The 24899-nt window shown below is 37.6% G+C and overlaps 1 protein-coding gene across 2 annotated transcripts in view; it reads left to right on the top strand.

The window, feature by feature from the left end:
* MAN2A1 (mannosidase alpha class 2A member 1) overlaps positions 1-24899 on the top strand; it is a 186160-nt gene that overhangs the window by 23998 nt on the left and 137263 nt on the right. The window contains exons 2-3 of one of the 2 annotated variants that reach the window (XM_003788924.3): positions 8286-8537; positions 10766-10910. In XM_003788924.3, coding sequence (XP_003788972.1) covers positions 8286-8537; positions 10766-10910 — 397 coding nt within the window. Of the gene's footprint in view, positions 1-8285; positions 8538-10765; positions 10911-24899 lie in introns of those variants that run through there. The other variant, XM_023512720.1, reaches the window with a different exon arrangement.

Raw genomic sequence — 24899 nt, 5'->3', positions numbered from 1 at the left:
CATCACCTTACCAGACTTCAGGCTATATTACAAGTCCACAGTAATTAAAACTGCATGGCATTGGCACAAAAATAGAGACATAGACATATGGAACAGAATAGAAAACCAAGAGATGAAACCAGTCTCTACTTGCCATCTGATTTGATAGGCCAAACTTTTAGAAGCATACAGTGGGGAAAAGAATCCCTATTCAACAAATGTTGCTGGGAGAACTGGATAATCACATGTAAAAGACTGAAACTCAATCCATACCTTTCACCACTTACAAAAATGAACTAAAGATGGATAGAAGAGTTGAACCTAAGACACAAAATGATAAAAATTTTAGAAGAAAATGTGGTGAAAACTCTTGACGATATTGGACTGGGGAAAGATTTATGACAAAGACTCCTGCAGTCATTTTAAGAATAACAAAAATTAACAAATGAGATTTAATTAAGTTGAAAAGCTTCTGCACAGCTAAGGACACAATAAGTAAAGCAAATAGACAACCTTCAGGATGGGAAAAGATACTTGCGGAGTATCAATCTGGCAAATGATTGATAACTAGAATCTACAGCGAACTCAATCAACAAAAGAAGAGTAAATAATGCCATCTACCACTGGGAAAAGAGATATGAACAGAACCTTCTCTGATGAAGACAGAAGAATGGCTAACAAACATTTGAAGAAATGCTCAAAATTGTCCCTGATTGTCAGAGAAATGCAAATCAGAACCACCCTGAGATACCACCTAACCCCTGTGAGAATAGCCCACATCACAAAATCTCACCACAAACACACACGTTCAGAGACATCCATTAAAGCGGCAGGCCTTAGGCATGATCCCATCAATCACCTTCCCTCCACCCATCCTCCTCCCTCCCCTCCCGTCACTCTTCCCTTCCCCATATTCTTGGGCTTTAATTGGGTTATAGCTTTCATATGAAAACTATTAGTTAGTTTCATAGTAGGGCTGACTATATTGGATACTTTTTCTTCCATTCTTGAGATACTTTGCTAAGAAGAATATTTTCCGGCTCCATCCATGTAAACATGAAGGAGGTAAAGTCTCATGCCTATAGTTCATGTTATAAGGGTACATGTGAATCTTTCTAAATGTAGAATACAAATGTCTTAATACATGAAAATGACATGAAGGCTATGTTAACCAGTTTGAGGAAAATATTTTATATAAAATATTTTATATAAAATATTAAATTTTATATAAAAACAGCACACTATACCCCATGACTGTATTAATGTCCACAGCTATGATTTAATAAAAAAAAAAAGTGGCAGGTCTTAGAAAAAAATTAACAACATTTCTGGATAAACTTATAATCAGAAATTTTTAAGAAGATATATTTTCTAGCAAAGAAAGTAAAAAATGACTTCAGAGTATTTTGAGAAAACTTACATATTGTTTGATTTTCTTTGTTTCAGTTCTGTATGTGAATGTCATTATTTTTAAACAATCTCTTTTGGCAAGTAAAAAGCAATAATTTATAGAAATTCCTAACATATGAGATTTGTGTACTTTCACTTTTAGAGTGTGTGTGTGTGCATATATATATTTTAAACTTTAAAAATGTATGTGTGGAAAAAAAAAACAAAAAAATCAAAATCTCAAAGCTGCAGATGCAGGCGTGGATGTGGAGAGAAGTAAACACTTTTACTCTGCTGGTGGGACTGCAAACTAATACAACATTTTTGGAAGGAAGTATGAAAGAACTCATATTAGATCTCCCATTTGAGGCTGCAATTCCATTACTGGGCATCTACCCAGGAGAAAAAATTTCATTTTATCATAAGGACATTTGCACTAGACCATTTACCACAGCTCAATTTATAATAGCCAAAATGGGGAAGCAACTTAAATGCCCACCAACCCAGGAATGGATTAACATGCTGTGGTATGTGTATACGTGGAATACTATTAGCCATTAAAAAAGTAGAGACTTTACGTCTTTTGTATTAACCTGGATTGAGTTGGAACACACTCTTCTTGGTAAAGTATCACAAGAATGAAGAAGCAGGAATCCAGTGTACTCAATTCTAATATGAAGCCAGTAAACAATCTAATACATACCCTTATAAGAGAAAAACTCAAATCAATTCAAGGTGGGGGACAGGGAAAGCGGGGAGAGGGGAGGAGGGAGGGGGATGGGCTGTTATGGTGTATGGCACACCTCTTAGGGGCAGGACACAATTATAAGAGGAATCTTACCTAACAAATGCAATCAGTGTAACTTAATTCTTTGTACGGTCAGTGAACCCTAAGCAATTAAAAAAAAAAAAAAAGAAAAGGAAAAAATAATATGCCTACTGGAAATTTCTTGATAGAAATTAATGTGGCCTTTTAACATGAAAATACTCTCCACTCATGTCATTAGCCTTTTGAGCCATGTGTCCCTATGATAGGAAAGTTGAAAACATTTGATTATATTGTAGAGTAGCTGTCTCCAACCTTTTTGGCATTGATGGGGAGTGGCTGTAAATATGTATGAAGCTGCTTCCCTGCATTGCCCCCTGCTCACCTCAGGAGCTGCTCCTAAGTTTCATGGAAGACAATTTTTCCAGGGATGGTGGGGTCAGGGTGTGGGGTATAGAGGTGAAGGTCTGTGACCCAGGGTTTGGGGACTGCAGCTATAGAGAATCCCTAACTTTTGTCGCAGAAAGATAGTCACGTGTTTTATCCTACTTGGGAGGTCACCCCATAGCCAAACATGGGTCCTGTTCTACATCACTTCCACAACAGTCTGTGAAGACCATCCTATTAATCAGAATTTTTCTTTCTATTACCTACTTTTGGGGATACAGTAAAAAGCTTTTTCTTTTGGATTTTATTTCTTAAAGAAGTTGTTGAGTGTTTTTATTTGTATTATTTATAGTGTGGTTTTTATATGCCAATAACTTGAATACTTCCTTATCATAGTAAGAAATGTTACACACTGCTTTCTTCTCTTTTTCTCTTACCATGTATTTGAGGTCCTACTGTGTGCCAGGCATTGTGCTAGGTAAGTAGGCGCCAGGGTGCAATGGTGAATAAAATAGTGATGGTGCCTGCTCCGTGTAGAGAGCTGTATAGTGATGAAAAGGGGAAGCAATACCTGAACAAAATAGCTAAGTGTCATGGCATTGTGGAAGAAAAAAATAGGCTGAGCTAGAGAGGAGGACTGTTGTAGATGGGACGGCTGGGGAAGGCTATGCAAGGTGACATTAGTGGTGAGAGTTGCAGCATTATGTAAAGAGAGAAGAGGTACAAAGGACTTGAGGTGGGGAGAGGCTGGCTTGGAACCAAGGTATGATATAGGGGAGGAAGTAAGTTGAGGGGGAGGAGAGAGAGAAAGAAACAGGGTCTTATTGGCTGTGGTGTGAGGCATTTTAATTTTAAGATTAAAGCTTCTTATCAGAGACCTGAGGACTATAGGCAGCTTTTTGGGATGGGTGTTTTTTGGACTTGCATTTGAAACCCAAGCTGAGATGTCAGGTAGGCATTTGAGTATATGGGTCTGATTTTCAGAGAAGAGGTATCAGCGGGAGATATAAATATGGGAGACATCAGTACAAATATAAATTTACATCATGGAGTGGATGAGATAATGTAAGACAATCTAGAGTGAGAACAGGCTCAGGAGTTGACCTTGAGGCTCTCTAACATTGAGAGGCTGGAGAGAAGGAGTAGCAAAGGAGACTAATAAACAGTTGGCAAGAGGAAAACCAAGGGCATGTTGCATTGGGAGTAAGGAAGATGTTTCTGGGGTGAAGGAGGGCTCCGCTGTGCCAGTTGTTCCTTGAGATGTTAAGTAATGTAAGGAAAGTGTTTTCCTTCAGGCTTGGAATGTGGGAGTCTTTGGAAATTTTATAAGGGCAGATTTGGTGGAGTGGTGGCCAGATGATAATTGGAATGGACAGTTGAATAACGGGGGTTTGTAAGGAAGGGAGGATAGTAAGTAGAGACTGTAGATAATCCCTGTATTTCACGAAGGGACTGGAGCCCTGGGAGGGAATTTAAGGTGCTTTAGTCAGGGTTCTCCAGAGGGACAGAGCTGATAGACTGCTTATACACACACACTCAGGAGAAGCCATTCATCAGGGGAATTGGCTTACTTGATTATGGAGGCTGAGAAGTCCCGCAGTAAGATGTCTGGAGGACCAGAGAAGCTGCTAGTGTGGCTTTTGAACCAGGGCAGCTGATGGTGTAATGCTCAGTTCAAGGCAAAAAGCCAGAGAGTCTGGGACCGCTGGTTTGAGTCCCACAGTCTGCAGGCCAGAGATGGGATTGATGAGTAGCCAGGCTCCAGGGGAGAGCAGGGAAGATTTTCCCCTTCCTCTGCCTTTTTGCACAAGAGTTTGTTTGACTTTTTCAGTTTTAGATAGGATGTGATCTTAAGTTAAACAACATGAAATTGGTGATATTTGACTATTTTTTACCTGTAAGAATGGCAGTTGCATGTAGTTTGAGTGAATGGAACACATTGTACTACTGGGAATGAGTTGCTTAGAGAAGGGGAGCTTGATGGGGCAATATTGAGAGGGCTTAACCAAAAGAACAAAGAACAAACCTTTGAACGGTTGAGAGACATGGGATAGTGGGTCAGCAGAGGGCTGGCCCTTGAGGCGAGGAGAGGGGAAGGCATACATTTTCCCAACTGTAACAAGACAGAAGGAGATGTGCAGTCAGCCATGCTCGAGCGCTAACAGTATGTCCAGTGCCCAGCAGCTTGTGTTGTACTTGGGACAAACAATTATGTAGTAAGTTCATTTATTGATGGCTGGTAAACACTGGTAAACACTGATTGGTTTTGTTCATAGGGCTGAGTGAGTGCTGATCCTGTTCTGTTCTGTAGTAGACTCTAAATTCCTTCTCCCTGAAGTCTCTGATACTTGTGATTTTTTTTTTTGCGCAGTTTTTCTCTTTTGCTAAACGTGGAAGAAATAAAGTATTGTGACCTCCTTTCCTACCCCTCAGCGAAGTGAGCAGCAAATCGAAGAATAACGTGATTTTCTCACAAGTGACTCTTGTCCTACAGAAAGTTGTCTTTTTCAATATTACTGTTAGCATTCCTGCATAACTGAAGTGTTATCTATGATTTCTGTTTCTTCAGTGCAGACTCCAAGTGCACTCTTCCCTGTCATGTGCACGGAATTTGCTTACGAGGTGTGTGTCAAGAATCAGCTGTTTGGAGGGAGACTTTATTTCACTGCATAATACCGTCTTAAAAATGATTTTCATTAGACCATCATGTGGACATGTCTGTAGGCCGTAATTTTCCCCTCTGCACATAATTCAGTACAGAATTCCAGGTACTGATCATTAAATAGATTTTTAAGGCTGCAGTGAGAATGAAAGTCATCTTTAATGCCTACGGGATCCTTTTTCATGAAATGTCTCCTGTAATGTTTGTTTTGAATACTATTCTCATTGATGTGTTATGGGACCAAGACCATAGTGAAAGTGTTCCCAGGGGAGCCTTCTTCATACTCTGTGTGTGCTTGTTGAGCTATAGGCAACTTTGCTGTGTACATGGCTTCAAAGCGATCCTTTTCTCAAAGTACAGAAAAATGTGGGCACCCATGGATTAAGGTGGTAATATTATAGGCTAAAACATATAGCATTTTTTGAAAAATGCTGAGGCAATGGCATTTTAGGCTGGACTACGGTTTTATTTTATGGAAGTATGTGGCTTTACTACGGGCCAGATGAGTCTACACGTTCTAATAGTGCTTAGAATAAGAAGAACTTGATTCACTGTCACCTTATCTGGTAGAAGTTGCGTGTGTCACTGAAGTAGATATGTATCTTCAGTATTGGAATTTTTCAACAGAATCTGTCAGAAGTGATTTTAAAAAAGCTGTAGTCTATGGTGTTGGGATGAGCAAAGACAAATTTCCCCCTTATTTCACATAGCCTTTAATAGCTTGTCTGTTTAGGACAATATTGCAGTTGAATCAGTCGTGTGCCTGACTTTCAAATAGATTTAGGTTCTTTAGGTTGAACTTTGGGTTATGCAGTGATCCCTTTTGGTCTTTCCATGGAGAACCACTCACAACCAACGTCCATGTGTGTAGCATGGTGCCACTCAACAGCCTTGCTGATCTGGAATCTGCTGATGGTTCCACCAGCTTCTCAGTTCCAGCCCTGACAGAGTGTTGCGCTGATATTCCATTTGCTGTTGCTTTGGTGTTTCCAGTTTCAGGCTGATGTGTATCCCCACTCTTGGTTTTCACTAGGGGAAATGGGGCCTGTCTGGCAGGATGAGGTCTGTGCTAAACTTTGCACTTCCAGTTTCCGTATATGCTAATGAGCAGGCTGAAGAGTTCTTCTGTGTAGTTAACCCTCCCAGTAGTGATATGCCTTAAAGGATGACAGTTTTGAAGCCTAGGGGGCTATTTCTGTCCACGTGCCTGTGACTAGAGGGGCTGTGAGAGCACCTGGCAGGTCTGTGGAGGTGCAGCTGTCTGGTGTGCCTCTGCTCTTCCCCATCAGGGCCTTGGGGTGCTTGTCCCTATATTGTGACTCCCCCTTCCCCACCAAAAGATAATTTGCTGCTAATTTTGGTTCCTTTTTTTCTTAGTCTAATTTTTTTTGCCTTATCTCTTCACACTTCTGTCCATCCTGGCACAGTTTACTTACATGATCAGTCTTCTTTTGGTAGATTGCAGTCCTTGACTCCCCCCTCCCCCTTAAACTGAGCAAAAATTATGAGTACAATTCTTATATTTCCTGCCCTATCGCAAAATCAATGAGTATTCATAACAGGGTGAAAGAGAATGTAAATATCCATCCTGGCTTTTAACCACTCTGTTAGATGGCTTTCCATGTATTTTTTTTTTTCCCCCAAATGTATCATATGTACTATCTTTAAACTGCCTTTTCTCTACTTTATCTCCTGGAAATAACTTTCCTTACATTTCTATTTAAAAATTTTTGGTTCGGCGCCTGTGGCTCAAGTGGCTAAGGTGCCAGCCACATATACCTGAGCTGGTGGGTTCAAATCCAGCCCAGGCCTGCCAGACAACAATGACGGCTGCAACCAAAAAATAGCTGGGTGTTGTGGTGGGCGCCTGTAGTCCCAGATGCTTGGAAGGTGAAGGCAGGAGAATCACTTGAATCCAGGAGTTGGAGGTTGCTGTGAGCTGTGATGCCACGGAATTCTACCCAGGGCAAGAGCTTGAGGCTCTGTCTCAAAAAAAGAAAAAATAAATAAAAAAATAAAAATAAATAAAAATATTTATATTTCTAAATTTCTGGTGGCTGCAGACCATTTCCTGATAGAAATCTATCATTTGACCAGTCTTCTAGTTTTAGACATTTAGGTTCATTCTCTTCCTTTCTTTGCTTTCTGCCTCCTTGTTGTGATTTCTAGATAATGGGGGCCCAGAGTTGTTTGTTCACTGTCCATATAGTTATTTTTTAAGCCTTCGTGTACATTTTTTGTGTTATGAGGAATGGGTTGTTTGATAGTTATAACTTCACCTTGTATGTTCAGAGATAGGCCCGTGTCTATGCATGTGTCTTCCCAGTGTGTAGCATGGTGCTTGACATGGTGGGTGTTCATTAAAGAGCTGTTGCTGAGCTTTGGACATATGAGGGCTGATGGACAAACACATGAGTATTTCCTGTGTACTTGGGACCCAGGATATAGGGGTGAACAAGAGAGCTGAGTTCTAGAGAACAAGGTTAAGCCTCTTAGAAGATCAGTGGAGAAAACTAAGACACGCAGTATAGTGAAGGCTGATGGTGTGATTACTTGAGGGGTATTCGATGCTTTTGGCAAGTTAACAATTGACTGATTGATTTTTTTTCTATAGATAGTAGAATCCTTATGTAGGATTGCCCACTAGTGCTAATGGATTGAGATAGAATGATCCTTTTCAGATTCATACTTTCTGACCCTTATAACTCTGTTCAGTTATTCTTAAATTTGAAATTTCATACCTGAATATAATATGTTGTTATACTTAGTGATTCCAGAGACCCAAAGATCTTTAAGAACTGAAGTTTGAGGGGAATAGGAAATACATCTCAAAGTATTTTTGGTCCTTCTATTGCCTGTTTTAAAGTATGATTAAACAAAGATTGTAGCCATGGAGGAGATTTTCTGCTATAAATTGGTGTTTCAACCCTGCCAGCTGTTCATGCTTTCTGTGATCCCACTTATAAAAGTGGAAAGTGAAGGGTGAGTGGTTACCCTCTCAGGCAGTCACATAATTTAAAAAAAAAGAGAGAAAGAGATGTGTGTGCCTCAGCAGAGCTATATTAGTGTTTCATATTGCTGCTTTTTTCTTTTTTCTTGTAGGGCCAGCTCTCAATGTTGCAAGAAAAAATAGACCATTTGGAGCGTTTGCTAGCTGAGAATAATGAGATCATCTCAAATATTAGAGACTCGGTCATCAATTTGAGTGAGTCTGTGGAGGATGGTCCGAAAAGTTCACAAGGCAATTTCAGCCAAGGTGCTGGCGCCCATCTGCTGTCACAGTTATCCCTCTCAGTTGACCCTGCAGACTGTCAGTTTGCGTCACAAAGTGGAAGTCCGAATTCAGATGTTCAGGTAATGTATATATTCATTAGTAATTGCTGGGATTTTTTTGATTGTTTTTGGATTTGATCTGATATCTGTTCTAACTTGGTAAGTTGCTTAAATTCTTTAGATTACATTTTCTCTTTTTATAAAGTTTTAATTACTCATGTTGAACATTAATATTCTTTTTCATGATAAAATTCTGTAATTTTGTATTTCAGTTTTTCTTATACCTTTGTGAATACACCTTTTGTATGCATTTCAGGTCTTATTTTCTGTAATATTTGAAATCCCTTAGAGCTTTAAATTTTGCTTAAGAGATTTTCTTACCTTCCTTTGGAGAAGCAAGTAAAGCTCTGCTTTTGTTAAAGGTTTTATACAATGTCGGGTTAGTTTTTGTTTTTATTTTTGTTTTTTGTAAATAATCTTTTGTAAGGGGGAAGGGCAAGATTTTTAGCTATTGCCCACCTGTGGCTACTGAGCACTCGAAGTGTGACTAATTTGGTTTGAGGTGTGCTTTAAGTGTCGTGTACATACACAGATATTTCAGAACTAGTATGCAAAATATCTGAATGCATTTTTGCATTGATTACTTGTTGGGACAATATTTTAGATATATTTGGTTAAATAAAACTTCATTAAAATTAATTACCTCCTTTGTTTTATTAGAAAATTAAAATTGCACACTTAGATTGTGTTATATTTCTTTTGGACATTTCGCTGTTCTAGAGGGTAACGGAATTGAAAACCAGGGTCAGAAGAGGCTTTTGCCTTTCTTAAACTCAGAGCAAAACCACTCAAATTGGCTCTGCAGATTAAGGGAGGTCTGTGTTTAACTTTATGCCTTAGACCAGAAACTGAATCTTTGTAGGAAGATCCTAAGGGGTGAATATTTTAAAGTTGGACAAAATTAGTTGGCTTCTGGCCTTGCTTTAGGGTAGGCATTTTCCACTAACTCCTGATAAGAGAGAATATGATATGATTTGAGGCCATGGCTGGGAACAGAGGAGAGGCCAGGTCTTTCCTCTGCAACCTCATCAGCTCGTGTGTGGCCCGATTCCTATAGGATCAGAGTGCTGTACTTTGCAGAGAGAGCTGTTTCTGTGAGGCTTGGCTTTATTTAGGTCTTTAGTGAGTGCTTTTTAGGTATCCGGCTTTGACATCCATGCTAAGGGAACAGCTAAAAACATTTTTATTTTGTGGTCTAAATCTGGGCTGAACAGAAAGAAGTTGCAGAGCAACCATGGAAGGCAGGCGGAGTGAGGCAGGGGGAGCCTGGGAGTGCTGACGGGCCAAAGAAAGAACCAGAGGAGTAGCAAGACATCTTCCTGCCCAGCTGATTCCCGAGATTGCTTGGCTCATCCTTGGGAGGATTTTATTTTACTTATTATAGTCATAAATTCCATAATGAGATATTTATGTAACAGCCTTAAAATACTTTATATTGACTTTTATATAATTTGTTTGGTATTTAAAAATTTTTTGTTACCCATTTATATATTAATTAGGATATAATTTTTACAGCCTAATTTTGATGTAATTTAAATTTTACGAAGTAAAGGTTCTTTGTCACTTTTGGTGTTATAGTGACTATGAGAAGAATACAAGTAAAGTTTTATTTATTTTTTTCTCTTTTGGGTTTGAATAGATTATTAGCTAGAAGGCATACTGCATCGGAAAGCTAGACTACATTTAGATAGTTAAAAGCTAAATCTCAGTTTAATGCCTCCATTTTTAAATGATTATGCCGATAGTCGACCTTGTTGTAGTTTTGTTTTCAGAATAATACGCTGTGTGGAAGAATAGCCACCAATATGTTTTCATTCAGGGGTAGATTTAAAACAAAGATGTGGGATTAATTATAAAGACAACCCTGATAACATGCAAAGTTGTTTTCAGTACTATATTTGAAAATACTGAAATATTTGATCATCATCAAATTTTATCAGAAATTTTTCTGTTTTATTTCTATTGCGTTGGAAATAAAGTAGGAGAAGAAGTTGAGTGAAGTAATTTTTCATTAGAAGCAGATGGGGAGGAGGTTATTTATCAGGATAGTTCTGTAGCACAAGTAACATTTCAAGCATTTCAAGGGTGATTAAATATTTTCTGACTTAAATGTTTTAATTAATGTCTACAGAATAGTTTTATTTTATAACATATGCAGAGTATAGCAGTGAGTAACTTTGAGCAAATGGTTACCAATATTAAGTTTAAATTAATGGTTAAAGTTTAATTTTTTTCTTTTATATTTTTAGATGTTGGATGTTTATAGTCTACTTTCTTTTGACAATCCAGATGGTGGAGTTTGGAAGCAAGGCTTTGACATTGAGTATGAAACTAAAGAATGGGACACTGAACCCCTTCAAGTCTTTGTGGTGCCTCATTCCCATAATGACCCAGGTAAAATTTGCATTTCAGATAAACTAGAGGTTATGAAGCTCTTTTAAGGCCCAAAGGCTTTTAATGAGAGTCTGGTGGAGCCCACTTCTCAAACTTCTCAAATTTTGAAGACATTATTCTCTGGTTTTTAAAAGTAACACATTCCTTTTATGTGTCATATTGTTGTCCTTTTATAAAATTTTATGTGCCATTAAAGAAAGTCATTGTGCAGTATGAAATAGTAATAAACATGAAAAGGGTTTAGCTTGTACACTTTTAGAGTACTGATTGTTCGTTTTATTTATTTATTTTTTTAAAATAAGTCATATATGTATAGATAATGAATGCATTTATGCCTTTGTGGGATTCAGTGTGTTGATTATTTGTACAAATTGGAGTGCTTACATCCTACTAATAAACATCGCTTTCACCTCATTTACTTATCACAGTGTTAAGACATTTGTGTTCAATACTTGATAGATTTGACTTGTACCCTTGCAATATGCTCCATAGGTGTGGTCCCACTGTTAAACCTTCCTCTATCAAACCCTTCCCCCCTTCCCTCCTTCATCCTGGGCTATAGTTGTGATTCATCACTTATATGAAAGTGTGATTATAAATTGGTTTTATAGTAGTACTGAGTACATTGGATTTTTTTTTTCCATTCCCGAGATACTTTACTAAGAAGAATATTTTCCAGCTTTATTCATGTAAACATAAAAGAGGTAAAGTCTCCATCTTTTTTTAATGCTGCATAGTATTCCATGGTATACATATACCATAATTTTTTAATTCATTCATGGGTCAGTGGGTACTTGGGCTTCTTCCATGACTTGTAAATTATGAATTGAGCTGCAGTGAACAATCTGGTGTAAATATCTTTGTTTCCAAGTGATTTTTGGTCTTCTGGATATATACCTAGTAGAGGAATTGCAGGATCTAACAGCAGGTCTACTTTTAGATTCCCTGAGTATTCTCCATACTTCTTTCCAAAGGGGACATATTAGCTTGCACTTCCACCAGCAGTATAGAAGTGTTTCCTTTTTTCCACATCCACACCAACATCTGTAGTTTTGAGATTTTGTGATGTGAGCCACTCTTATAGGAGTTAAATGATATCTCAAAGTGGTTTAATTTGCATTTCTCTGATGATTAAAGATGATAAGCATTTTTCATGTGTCTGTAGGCCATGTGCCTATCTTCTTCAAAGAAGCTTTTGTTCAAGTTCCTTGCCCACAATGAAATGGGATTACTTATTCTTTTCTTATTAATAAGTTTGAGTTCTCTGTGGATTCTGATTATCAAACCTTTGTCAGAAGCATAACCTGCAAATATCCTCTCCTATTCTGAGGGCTGTCTGCTTGCTTTTCTTACTGTGTTCTTGACTGTGCAGAAGCTTTTTAGTTTGATCAGATCCCAGTAATGTATTTTTGATATTGTTTCAATTGCCCAGGGGGTCTTCCTCATAAAGTATTTTCCCACAATGAAGTGGGATCACTTGGTCTTTTCTTATTAATAAGTTTGAGGGCGGTGTCTGTGGCTCAAATGAGTAGGGCACTGGCCCCATATACCAGAGGTGGCAGATTTAAATCCGGCTCTGGCCAAAAAGAAAAAAAAGTTTGAGTTCTCTGTGAATTCTGTTTATTAGACCTTTGTTGGAAATATAACCTGCAAAAATCCTCTCCCATTCTGAGGGCTGTCTACTTGCTTTATTTACTGCGTTCTTGGCAGTGCAGAAGCTTTTTAGTTTGATTAGATCCCAGTAATGTATTTTTGATGTTGCTTCAATTGCCCAGGGAGGCCTCCACATAAAGTATTCTCCCAGGCCAATTTTTTCAAGTGTTTCTCCTGCATTCTCTAAGAATTTTTATAGTTTTATGTCTTAAGTTTCAGTCCTTTAACCAGTGAGAGTCAATTTTTGTTAGAGGAGAAATGTGTGGGTCCAGTTTCAGTCTTCTGTAAGTCATCAGTCAGTTCACCCAGCACCATTTGTTAAATAGGGAATCTTTCCCTCAATTTATATTTTTGATGGGCTTATCAAAGATCAAATGACAGTAAGTGTCTGGGTTCATCTCTTGGTTCTCAATTCTGTTCCATACATCTACCTCTCTGTTTTTGTGCCAATACCATACTGTTTTGATCACTATAGATTTACAGTATAGTCTGAAGTCTGGTAGCGTGATACCTCCTCATTTGTTTTTATTTCTGAGTAATGTCTTGGCTATTTGAGGTTTTTTGTTTCCATATTAAATGAAGTACTAATTTTTCCAGATCTTTAAAGTATGACAGAGGTACTTTTCATAGGGATTGCTCTAAATCTGTAGATTGCTTTGGGAAGTATAGACATTTTAACAATGTTGATTCTTCCCAGCCATGAGCATGGTATATTTTTCCATTTGTTAACGTCTTCAGCTATTTCTTTTTTCAGAGTTTCATAGTTCTCTTTATAGAGATCTTTCACTTCCTTGGTTAGATATACTCCCAGATATTTTTTATTTATTTATTTACTTTTTTGAGACAGAGTCTCACTACGTCACCCTTGGTAGAGTGCTCTGGCGTCACAGCTCACAGCAACCTCAAATTCTCAGGCTTGAGCAATTCTCTTGCCTCAGCCTGTGAAGTAGCTGAGACTACAGGTGCCTGCCACAACGCCCGGCTATTTTTTGTTGTTGTTGTTTAGTTGTCATTGTTTAGCAGGCTAAGGCCAGTTTTGAACCCACCAGCCCCCGTGTATGTGGCCGGTTCTCTAACCTCTGAGCTACGGGTGCTGAGCCTGATTGTTCATTTTAGTTACTTCTTGTAAATGATTGCATGAGCAAATCATTTCGTATTTATCAACTCTAAAAAAGGCAGAATGCTCATGGAAAAGTTTGAATCTTTACAATGGAGAAATATAAAGTGGTTTAAGAACCTTGGTGTTCATGGGTAACAGACAGACATGGATGAGAGTTCTAGCTCTTTCTGCCAGTATTAGTTAGATAACTTAAGGCAAGTTATTTAATCCTTCTGAGACTAGGTATTTTTCCCTGGTAGAATCAGGATAGTATCTGACAGGGTGAAATGTAAAGGAATCATGCTTGGACAAAAGGATCTGCTATCATAGTGCATGCTATTACTTTTTTTCATGTGATGGCTTTTATTTATTGTGGCCAGAGATCCGCCCCCCACCCCCCATAGTAAGGGGAAATTGCTACAGTTGAAATAGGACTTAAGATTTGCTTTTTAGTGTGAGTACACTGGCACTGGCACAGAGTGAATGCTCAGTGAATTGAGCTACAGCATTTTTTTGGTGGGAGGGGGGATGCATTTCCAAAGACTTCTTTTAAAGGAGTTAATTATGCTTCTGTTTGTTAACTTTTCTCAATATCTCAATTTCGTTCCTACTGTTGGAGGCACTATTCACCTAATAGTTGGAGCGATTTTTCTTTGCTTTCAACAGTCATTTATTTTCTTCTTACATTCTTTCCTACTAGTTTATGGGCAAGAAATCCTTTCTTTGTATTTCTAAGACACTGGAACATGTTACTTTAGATTTGGACACATGATTTAGCAAAGTGTTTTTATGTGTGTATGCTGCTTTTGGGGTGTGAGAAGTAGCTTGGGAGATAGTGCTTGGATGTTGAATTGTTAGACTTCCAGAATAATTAAATATCTAGTGTACTCAAATAGGAAATACATGAAGTCAGTGTTGTTCTGGGAATTTTGTGATGTGCATCTGCCACACGTCAATTTTGACTTGTCTCTCTGTCTTTAGTCTTAATGTCTCTATCTTTTCCTACAAATACCTGTTAGTCCAAGTTTTCCTTATGTATATTTTGGATCATCTTCCTTCTTGATCTAATCCTGTATCTTTCAAATCCAAACTCAGGACTGGCTGGGCATCATGAAAAGACTTCCGGGATTTGGAGTGAGGCAGAAGCAGGCCAGTATGTTGGTTCTGCTGTGTGCTGCCTGTGTGTCCTTGGGCACATTATGTAAAATAGAGATCATACAGGTGGAGCAGAATCTTAGGCAGGGGTTAGTCATAAAGCAAATATGAAAGGTGATGAAAATTACCTCTAATCCAGATCCGCTTCACTGTTTCTTCCGTTGAGTACCAGATTGATCAGCACAGTTGCGTTTAGGAATGGGTATGGAGAAGATATATCTTTGATTACTAGACTCACACTCATTGAGTTGGGGTGTGTTATATGTGGATATGTGGGACCTGAAACTACCTATGGGACTGCAGGCTTTTTTCTCTATACATCTTTTTTTTTTTTTGAGACAGAGCCTCAAGCTGTCCCCCTGGGTAGAGTGCAGTGGCATCACAGCTCACAACAACCTCCAACTCCTGGGCTCAAGCGAGTCTCCTGCCTCTGCCTCCCAAGTAGCTGGGACCACAGGTGCTCGCCACGCCTGGCTATTTTTTGGTTGCCATCATTGTTGTTTGGCGGGCCTTGGCTGGATTCGAACCCACCACCTTAGGGTTCGAATGTAGCTGGCGCCTTAGCCACTTGAGCCACAGGTGCCGAGCCTATAAATCTTTTTTTTTTTTTTTTGAGCCTATAAATCTTATAATTCACTCTAGAATATTCAATTATTGAGTGAAATGGTAGTATTTAAATTGTTCTGTCCTTTCTCTGTTGATTGTACATCATTTAATTCTTACCGCTTAATTGGGTGTGCGATGTGAGTCCATTTTATAATCTTCTTTGTGGGTTTATAAATATACTTCAAAGTGTATCTTGCAAGTCTTATATGAAGCCCACTTCTCCCCTCTTATTTCAAGACCTTTATTCTCCTTTTCCTTTTCTGTCATTTTTAATTCCCACAAGTCTCATTTCTTGATATTCTATATCATGGGCACTTTAATAATAAAATCTATGGTTTTAGAGGCACCAGGCAGGGTGCTTCTTTTTGTAATGAACATGCAATGCTTACAATAACCTTTGAGGTTAATGCCACGATTCATGATGAAGGTGTTTCCAACTTGCTAAGGTTACACAGGTGGTAAGAGCCCCCAGAATGTTTCCCTGACAGTTTACCTGGATTTCCTACCAGAGTGACTTTGAGTAGCAGAGAACATACGTCTCCTGTTAAACTCTCTTCTCATTGCTTAGCCCAACACATGGCACGTAGTAACTGCTAAATATGTAAGGCCTTCTCTGATCTGTCTCCAACGGCCTCTAGCACAGACTCATACTGCACACACGCGCCCCGCGGCTGCACATATGCACAGATGTAAATATTTATAGCACTTTTACTAGGGCTCCTTGCTCGAATGTTAGCTCAATAAGGGCTAGAACTTGGTTTCATTAACTGCCTCGTTGCGATTCTGCAGAACTGCAACTGCCACGTGTTAGTGAGTCATTAGAGTCCCATTGAATAAGTGAGCTAATGAATCTGACTCTGCAGGCTAGGATGGAATACTTGGCTTATTCCTTGGCCTACTCTTTTCTTTAACGTCCCTTATCCCTGATGGCTACTTATTTCTATTCCTTAAAAATAACATAAAGCACACGTTGTAATTTTATATGCTTACAACAGACAGTAATAAGCTCTTTGAATACCGGGATTGCCCTTGGCTTTGGCATTTTCTTGTTTGTTTGTTTGCATCAGGGTTCCTGCTGTAGTTGGTATGTTGTTGTGTGAGTAGACACCTCTAATAACTGTTCCTGCAGTCTATGAATTTTTCCGCTGGTATCCTAGCAACCACAGTTGGATCTTTTTGTCTTAGTAAAAGATGTTGATGACCCTCACTCTCAGGCTCTTCTTCCCACTATGGGGAAAAATAACGGTCAGAAGCAGACCTTTTAAAACCAAAGCAATTTTTGCTATCAAGCAAAATGCTAGAGAGAAGAATCTGCTGACTTAATAATTTTTGCTGTTCCTTAGAAAAAGAATATTGATAAACTAAAATATTCTGTGAAAAATTGAATCAGTCAGATCATGAAAAGCCACTCATTCAATAGGGGAAAAAGAGAAAAGTGTGTACACGTACATGCCAAGTCAAAATGTGACTCTGTAATGGGAAATCTTTGTATAATACTCCTAAATGAATGTGCAATTAGGCAATTTACTTTCTAAATGAGATTTATAGAGATTTGTTTGCATTTTCTGCAGCAACAATTTAAAACAAGCTTTAGCTCAGTAGTTTATTTCATCAGTGGATTTTTGTTTGTTGGAAATAGAAATGTTTGAATAGATTTTTAAAAGATTCCTATATTTAGTTCTCTAACTTCAAGGATTTATGTTGCTGTGTGTTTGTATATGTAGATATTTTCTCTTTGAACTAAGTTGGTAATGTCCTATAAGAAAATTTTGTTTGAATCATAATAACATATCTAATTATATCTTCCTCCAGTCTGTAAAGACAAATAACTAATGTCATAAAATACTTAAGTGGTTACATGAGTTAAAACAGAATTGGAAAGGAATTGTTAAGTAAATGCAGATAACTTTGTACTGTTATGGTTTTGAAAAGTTTTGAATCATAGACCATGAAATTAAATGGTGGTTGATTGATACATGTTCATGTTTTATTTAATAAGCTGATGAAAACACAATTACAGCACCTTTGTATCTACAATCTTAATTCTTTACTTCCCACTAGTTAAATGGCTGCAATATTTAGTTAATTTTCCTTCAAAGAAATCACAGTGTGTAGAGAGAAGATAAGGTATACTAAATGGAAGGTTGGACAGTATGTTGTTAGTTAAGCAATTTGTGAAATGCACATAGAAAATAATCCCCCATGTGGTCTGACTGTAAAATAGTAGGAAGACTTAGACCCAAGATTACCCCAGAAAATAATTTTCTACTGTGTATTTGCAGATCTTCCATGGAGTTTTTTATTGACTAACTCAGTGATTATGATTTTTCGAATTTTTTTTAAAACTTAGAAGACATTTTTGTGTGTATAATTGTATGATAATCATGTATCTTTATTCTTAAAATGTTTATAAAAAGCATGTGAGGAAATCACAGTGTAAAGTGTTGCCTTCAAATATTGTTCAGATGTTGTCAAGTGCAGCCAGAATTTGAACACAATTTAGGTCAGCCATGGTAGGCTAGTGTCTATAAAGATGAAAGGCAGTGGAGACTTAGATTTAGATGTCTGATTGCTAAAGGAAGCTGTTGATGAGAGCGAGATGGTGGACACAGTTTGGACAGTACTTTCTTTGGTGTAACAACTGCAGGATACTTTGGTTTTGACTATTGTGATGGAAAACTTGAGTTTTGGGAGCTAAATGGTGTGAGGAAGAACTGGGAGCTGTCATTCCTTGCAGGATGGCCTTAGGCGAGTGCCAGGTCTGTGTGACTATTTACTTTAGTAGTATTCCTTCCTGTAATCCTGAAAGGTGATAAACTAAACCCCACTGAACAGGTGGGAGCAGTGAGACTAAGGTAGGGTGTAGGTGTAGTATAAGTAATTTGTTCAAAGTCAACCAATTATAAATCCTCAGAGGCTGGTGCATTGAAGCTCAGGTTTTCCTGATTCTAACTAAAGTCCACGTTCTTTCCACTTACCACACTACCTCTTAAGGTACTTTGTTCACGTGATTCTGTTTCTTTTTTTCCTGGCTTTATGGACGTTGGCCACTTTTGCACATTTTGCTTGACTTAGAATTGTTCACAGAGTTGTTAGATTTAGCAATACAAATACAGAACACTCAGTTTAACTTGAATTTTTGATGACCAATATGTAGTTCAAAAGTTTTCAAGAAACATAAAATTTGCATAAATGGAAACAATGAAGCCCTTTGAGCAACACCTCTAAGCTGACCACATTGGAACTTGGCACTGGGAGGACACTGTTGATTGTGTTTCTTGGAAGTGGTATAATGGACCATGACACAGTCTGTCTCAGAAGATTTGTAGTGACCCATATATATGTCCCAAATGTCTCGTGGGACATACAAAACATTTATTCTTTGTTGATCTGAAATTCATATTTGCTTATGTGGCTCATTTGAATTTGTTTTTTAGAGATCTCTAGAATGTGTTATTGAGATCCCTTTGTAGAGGATGAAGAGTGTGGTTTGGGCTCTCATTGAACTTTATTCATTGAGGAGCACATGTTCAGTGGCTGCTGATGAGGATAGGGGACCATAACAGCTCCCGGTTCCCCTACTTCAGTTACCTTCATCTGTTTTTCCAGCCTGAGTGCTTCAGAGCTGACCAGTGCTCTGGTTATATAAATAATTCCTAACGCTTAGGAGCTTAACATCATGCTTTGGGGTATTTTATGTGCATTGAATCCTTTCTTCTTCTCAGTAACTTTGTGACAGAGTCCTATTATTACCCTCATTTTATAGATAAGGAAAGAGGCAGAAGAGAGGATAAGTAATCTGTCTGTGTTAGGGTTGGGTTTGAACCTAAGCAATCTGGTTCCAGAACCAGGACTTGGAACCATTTTTAATGTTGCCTTTTATGAGTAAATCTTCTGAAACCACAGGCAGCACTTTTAGGAGGAAAGTCTTTCCAAGCCAAATGTCATCTCCTTTAGTATTATTAATCATAAGAAGAGATTGTAACTATCTTGCAAAACTGGACACCTCACTGCACTATTTCCTATCCCTTTTTTTTCCTGCTAATTTTTCTGTTCTATCTTTATGGGAATGAATGTCTCTGTCCTTAAATACTACATTAGTACGTGAGATGGTGAGTGGTTTTCCTCATTGCTACGTTTTTTACTATTAGAAAGTGATTTAGAAGCAGTATTTTCCAGCTTTCAAAGTGTCTTCTAGAAACTTTGATAATTTGCCCCATAATCACTTTTACTTTGAATACTGTCTCTCATATTGTAGACAAATTTTTCATTGTTTCAAGCAACCAAAGCTCTCTCTGGGGAGACTTATTAGGCCTGAAGCATCCTCAGTTGTTGTTAGTAAATGCTTATAGATGGGATTCTTAGCAAGGGAGGGGAAAACTTTAGGACAGACTTAGAAATCATTTTGGAGGTTGATCTCACAGTTGCAGGTATGTTTCAGGTTTCAAGGTACGCAGGTCTTTGAAAGGATGCTGAGAAAGACAGGACAGTAAGGGGCCACAGTTGGACATCAAACAGCTGCAGGACAAACAAACCCCCTGTGTCCTTACGGGGAAGCAGATAGGCTCTTCAGGTGTGGGGTAAAATTTCCAGTGACAGCACCTTAAATGGATCAAAAAGTGCTCTCTCCAGCAACATAAAATGAAAGTTAAGTTGATATCAGAAAGCTCTTAGATGACACTGAGTCACCTGAAAAAAATAAAACGTTAGATTATTTCAGAAACCCGAGTTCAGAAGCATTTAGAGGAATCAGCAAGTTTATGGATTTCCAAATACTCATAGGTCTTTGAAAGCCTCAGCTTCAGCTATCTGCTTACTCTCTTGGAAGTTTTAGTCCGTTAGTAAGTTCTCTTCATTTTTTCCTCCTGGGCCTCTTACTTCCCTCTGTCCATTTCTACTGGCATCTGTAACCATTTTTTAACAGAATTATTGCAGTGGTCTCGTTTCCTGTCTCTCTGCTTCGACTTTCCCTTTTTGGTCTATCCTTTCCACTCTTGTTATTTTTGAAAGCACCGGTGAGAAACTTTAACGTCCTTCTAAAGTTTTCCGTAAGAAGAATGATTTAGAAGGTTGTCAGTGATCCGTCCCTGCTTCTATTTCTGTGTTTTATTTCTCACCATGTTCCCATCATGTATCCTGCGGGGCAGCCACACTCAGCTGCCCAGCTTGCCATATGTTCTTTCCTCTGGAACTACCACCCTTTCCCTCTATCCAGATGATGACTAATCTGAGAATCTTTCTTCTGGTAGGATTTTACTGCTTCTTTGTTTCCATGGCATTTTGTTCATATTTTCACTGTAGAATCTGTTTTCATTTAGCTTTGCTTTATTGCTTTGCCCTTATTACACGCTCTGTATGTGTTTGAATGAATAAACCAGAACATTAATTAAAACTCTCTCAGTTTATTTGGGGGATGGGGAGGGAAGCTTAATTTATAACAAATGTTGGAATTAAAATTAATCAGTAGCATATTAGAGTAATATTAATACCAATTAAGATTGTGTGTCATGTCTTACGTACAAGTCTGGATGTTGCAGTCAAATATTAACAGATGATGGAAGAAACTTGTCGATCATTTATTGATAGAAAATAACTTAATTATTAAAATAAAGGAAACTTAATTAACTATTTTTTCAGTAAAGGATATTATAATGTAACTATTTTTGAAACTCTTAAAATTTTATTTTAGGTTACATCGTTTGCATTTGTTAAGTAAAGTTCAAGTTATAGTTGAGCCCTTCACCTATGAGGTGTGCCAATTAACTCTTTTAAAATTTCAGAATATTATCACATTGAAATGGAAAAAACTTAATTCTTAAGTTGCATATTTTAAATGTTTACTATCAGTATGTTATTTATCTGAATACAGTTAGTTTTGACTCAAAATTTTCTTCAAGTTTTCAAGAAGGTTGGTTCTTATTTAACTTTAGAGTAGAATGAATTTATTCATTAAAAATCATTATTGTAGCAGTTAAAACCATAACAGTATGGGGGGGGTTGCCTTCTTAGAGATGGATGTTTTAAATTATCTTAGGGCTCACATATTCCTTTAAAATATAAATATCATAGACACTTAAAGATATTGGACAAAGATTATCAGGTTGTCATCAGAACAGACAGTGAGCTAGTAGTATTTTTTATTCTTGGGTTCATTCCTATGAAGTAATAAATTTGCGTTTAGACTCTAGAAGCCAGCTTTGGAGCTGTTTGGACATAGATTTCTGGGCTCTGGTGCTCAGAAGGGCAGGGCAGGCTCTGGGTGAGCAAGTTCTTTTGTCCTATGGATTTTTCCTGTTGAAAGCTGTGTGGTCAGAAGAACAGGGATGTCCTTCTAGAGGATTCAAGGCTAGGTCCCTCCTGTCCCAGTCCTCAGAGTAGGACTGTGCATGCCCTGAACCAGGTAAAATGCATGTTCCTTAGGAGAACTGGACGTTCACATAGTCTCTAGATACTTGAGCTATGATTGAGAGCCCAGCATTCTAAAAAATAAATTGTAGTTTCTCTGTGAACAGTTACTGTGTGCTTAATTGTTCATGCACATTGAAAATAGCCAGTAGAGTTTCTGACTGTTAGTTTTGTGTACAAGAACCTAATTTTTTTTTGAAATAATAAAATAATGGTATTAAGCTTGGATTTATGCCTGCTTGGTAGAACTTCTAATTATATACTCCTGGTTTTAAATATTTTCCTACTTTTTTAAAATAGCTATTAGGTTTTTTATGGATGGTAGTGTTGTTAGTGTGAAAAAGAATAAATTGAAAGGTATTTTAATGCTGTTCTAGCCCTGGTTCAATTTCCAAGTGTATTCAAGGGAAAGAAAAAGCTGTGAATTGACCACTTAAGTAAATCAGTTTGCAACTCAATGTCCTAAGATTATTAAATCTAGAGGTAGAAATACAATTTTATGTCGGAAAAATTCATCTCCTACAACTTTTCATCAAATACTATATTACCTTTCAGATTGGTCTCATGTTAATATACAATTGTAGTTTTTACAGTAATTTAGAAAAGGAAAGAACCAATTCAAAGTAAAAGGGAATACTTGATTACTCTATTGTATAAGAGCAATACGAGCTAATTTACTGTTACATTACTCAACATTGAAAGCTGCAAGAGGCTATCTTTCGGTTCATTCTTCATTAATTGTACTGGGATATTAGTATCTATTACAGATGAGTTTTATGGAAGGCTTTTAAGTTGACATCTATGAGCTTGTATTTTGGCTCATGTAAATATCTTTGACATATTTTCTGCATGAATTTTGAAGGGCAAATTAAGTGGTGAAGGCAAAAGGAATCAGTCACTAAGATTCTTCTATAAAAATTCACACAATAAACTAGTGTTTGAAATGGTCCTTAGTTCATCACAAATTATAATTGTTGAACATAAATTATTGCACTTAAAAAAAACTTTTTACTTTACTGATCTTTATAAAGATTAGCTCTTCTAAATTTGCCTTTTATTCTAGATCACTGGAGTTTTATTAAATTAATTTTGGAGGCATTCCACTATTCATAGTTCTTCAGTTAATAGTCAGGTATTTGGGAATTAGTTTTGACCTTTGTTAAAATTCAGGTAAAAGGTATATGTGATGGTAATTCTAATAGAGCCATTTGAGTAATTTAAGTGGTGCTTGTTGCACATGTATATACTAAGACCATGGTACAGAAATACATTTACTTGTTTATGTTTGAATTTAGCTCAGTCTTGCACTATGTAAGTAGATAATAGTATATTAAATAAAATATTATGATGGTACTTGATAGAATAAATTCTCCACACATTGTGATCTTAGGTTTTTGATGGTAATAACACTTTTTGTCCAGGACTCTGTATTTTCTAGGGCTGCCATATTAAAGTACCACAGACTGGATGGCTCAAACAACAGACATTTATTTTCTCATGGTTCTGAAGGGTAGAAGTCCAAGATGAAGGTGTCTGCGGGGTTGGTTTCTTTTGAAGGCCTCTCTCCTTGGCCTTCCTTCTGTGTGTGTCTGTGTCCTAATTTCCTCTCCATATAAGGACATCAGTCAAATAAGATTAGAACCCACCTTCATGACCTCAATTTACCTTAATTATATTTTTAAGGACCCTTTGTCTCCAAGTACAGTCACATTCTGAGGTAGTAGGCGTTAGGACTTGACATGTGACACAGTTTGACCCATAACAAGGGCATAGAGTGAATTCTATGCAAACTGAAATTTGGGGTCACCGATATGTTTAAGATGTGTAGCAGTTTATTTGAATGTTTTACTTGTGTACTTTTAAAAATTAGGTGTTAGAAATACCTTTTTTATTTACTCTTTACCTGTATTGTAGAGATGGAGGGAAAGGGCAGTTAGAGGCTGCTGCTGCTGCAGCTGATGATAGCAGCTAGTATTGATCAAGTGCTATATTATATCCCATGCTCAGTTCTGAACACTTTTTAACTTGAGGGTGTTGACATGGTCAACAAGGAGTTAGGGCATCTCTGTTTAAGGGTGGTTTACATTTTCTTGGCTCTTCTCTTAGAATCCAGATATGGGGTCCTGAGTTAGTGGTCAGGGGCAGTTTTTCAGGTTAGTCCTTTTATAAAGCCACATGAGATTCTTTGCAAACCATGATTTCATGAGATATCTGAATTTTTCTATAGATACAGGCTTTTTAAACATGGAAAATTGAGGTATCCTGGAAACATTCTTAGCGTTGGAAACAAACCATCTTAAAATTACCTTAGATCAGGAGAGTCCCAGAAAGAATATTTTCTATTGTATTTCTATTTAGCTTGTCACTTTGTACTTGCCATGTCATAGGTGCTAAGTACATAATTGTAGAATGAATGAGTAGATTTCAGTTAAAACAAGAGCTATAAATAACAGTCACAGCTGCAGTGCACTTTTCAAAAGCTTGTATTGGCATTGTCAAAGTAATTATATTGTCTTCTCTATCCTAGAAGTCTTTTATTTTTTGTTTTTTGCCAGCAAGTGTAATGTACAGGGAATCTTAATTATAGACAGATAAAAGCAGCAGCCCCCCTGGACCCCTCTTACTTTAGTCTTCTCACGTCTTTGGGGTTTGGCAACAATAGAGCGGTAGATGGTTCAGCCGGGGTGGATAGAAACTCTCCTCCCTCTAAGGTTTCATAGATGAGAACAGGTTATTTTGCAGGGGTCCACTTTGCCCACCAGGAGGGGGTAGAATTGGTAGCTCTGAATGTTTTTGCCTTAGTCCTTTTGTGATTTGTCTCATGGGACTGTGTTTAGACTCGTGGGTCTTTTTAAAAATGTTTCTTTTAGCCAAGATGCCAATATTTTTATGTAAAATATCCAGGATATTTTGAGAAGTGTAGGAGAAATCAAAGAACCAGACTGACAATCTATAATCCTATTTGAAAAACTTTACATAGATGTGCGTGTGTTTATTATTTGATTAGCATCACTCTGTGCTTCTAAAAAATTGAATAATGTACAGCCTTTGGGAACAAATACCTGTTTTTG

Source organism: Otolemur garnettii, unplaced genomic scaffold, assembly GCF_000181295.1.
Source record: "Otolemur garnettii isolate 467f Iridium unplaced genomic scaffold, OtoGar3 scaffold00030, whole genome shotgun sequence".
In the NCBI taxonomy this organism is placed as follows: Eukaryota; Metazoa; Chordata; class Mammalia; order Primates; family Galagidae; genus Otolemur; species Otolemur garnettii.
Note: the sequence above shows the minus strand (reverse complement) of the source record. Positions and strands in the feature narration are given on the sequence as shown.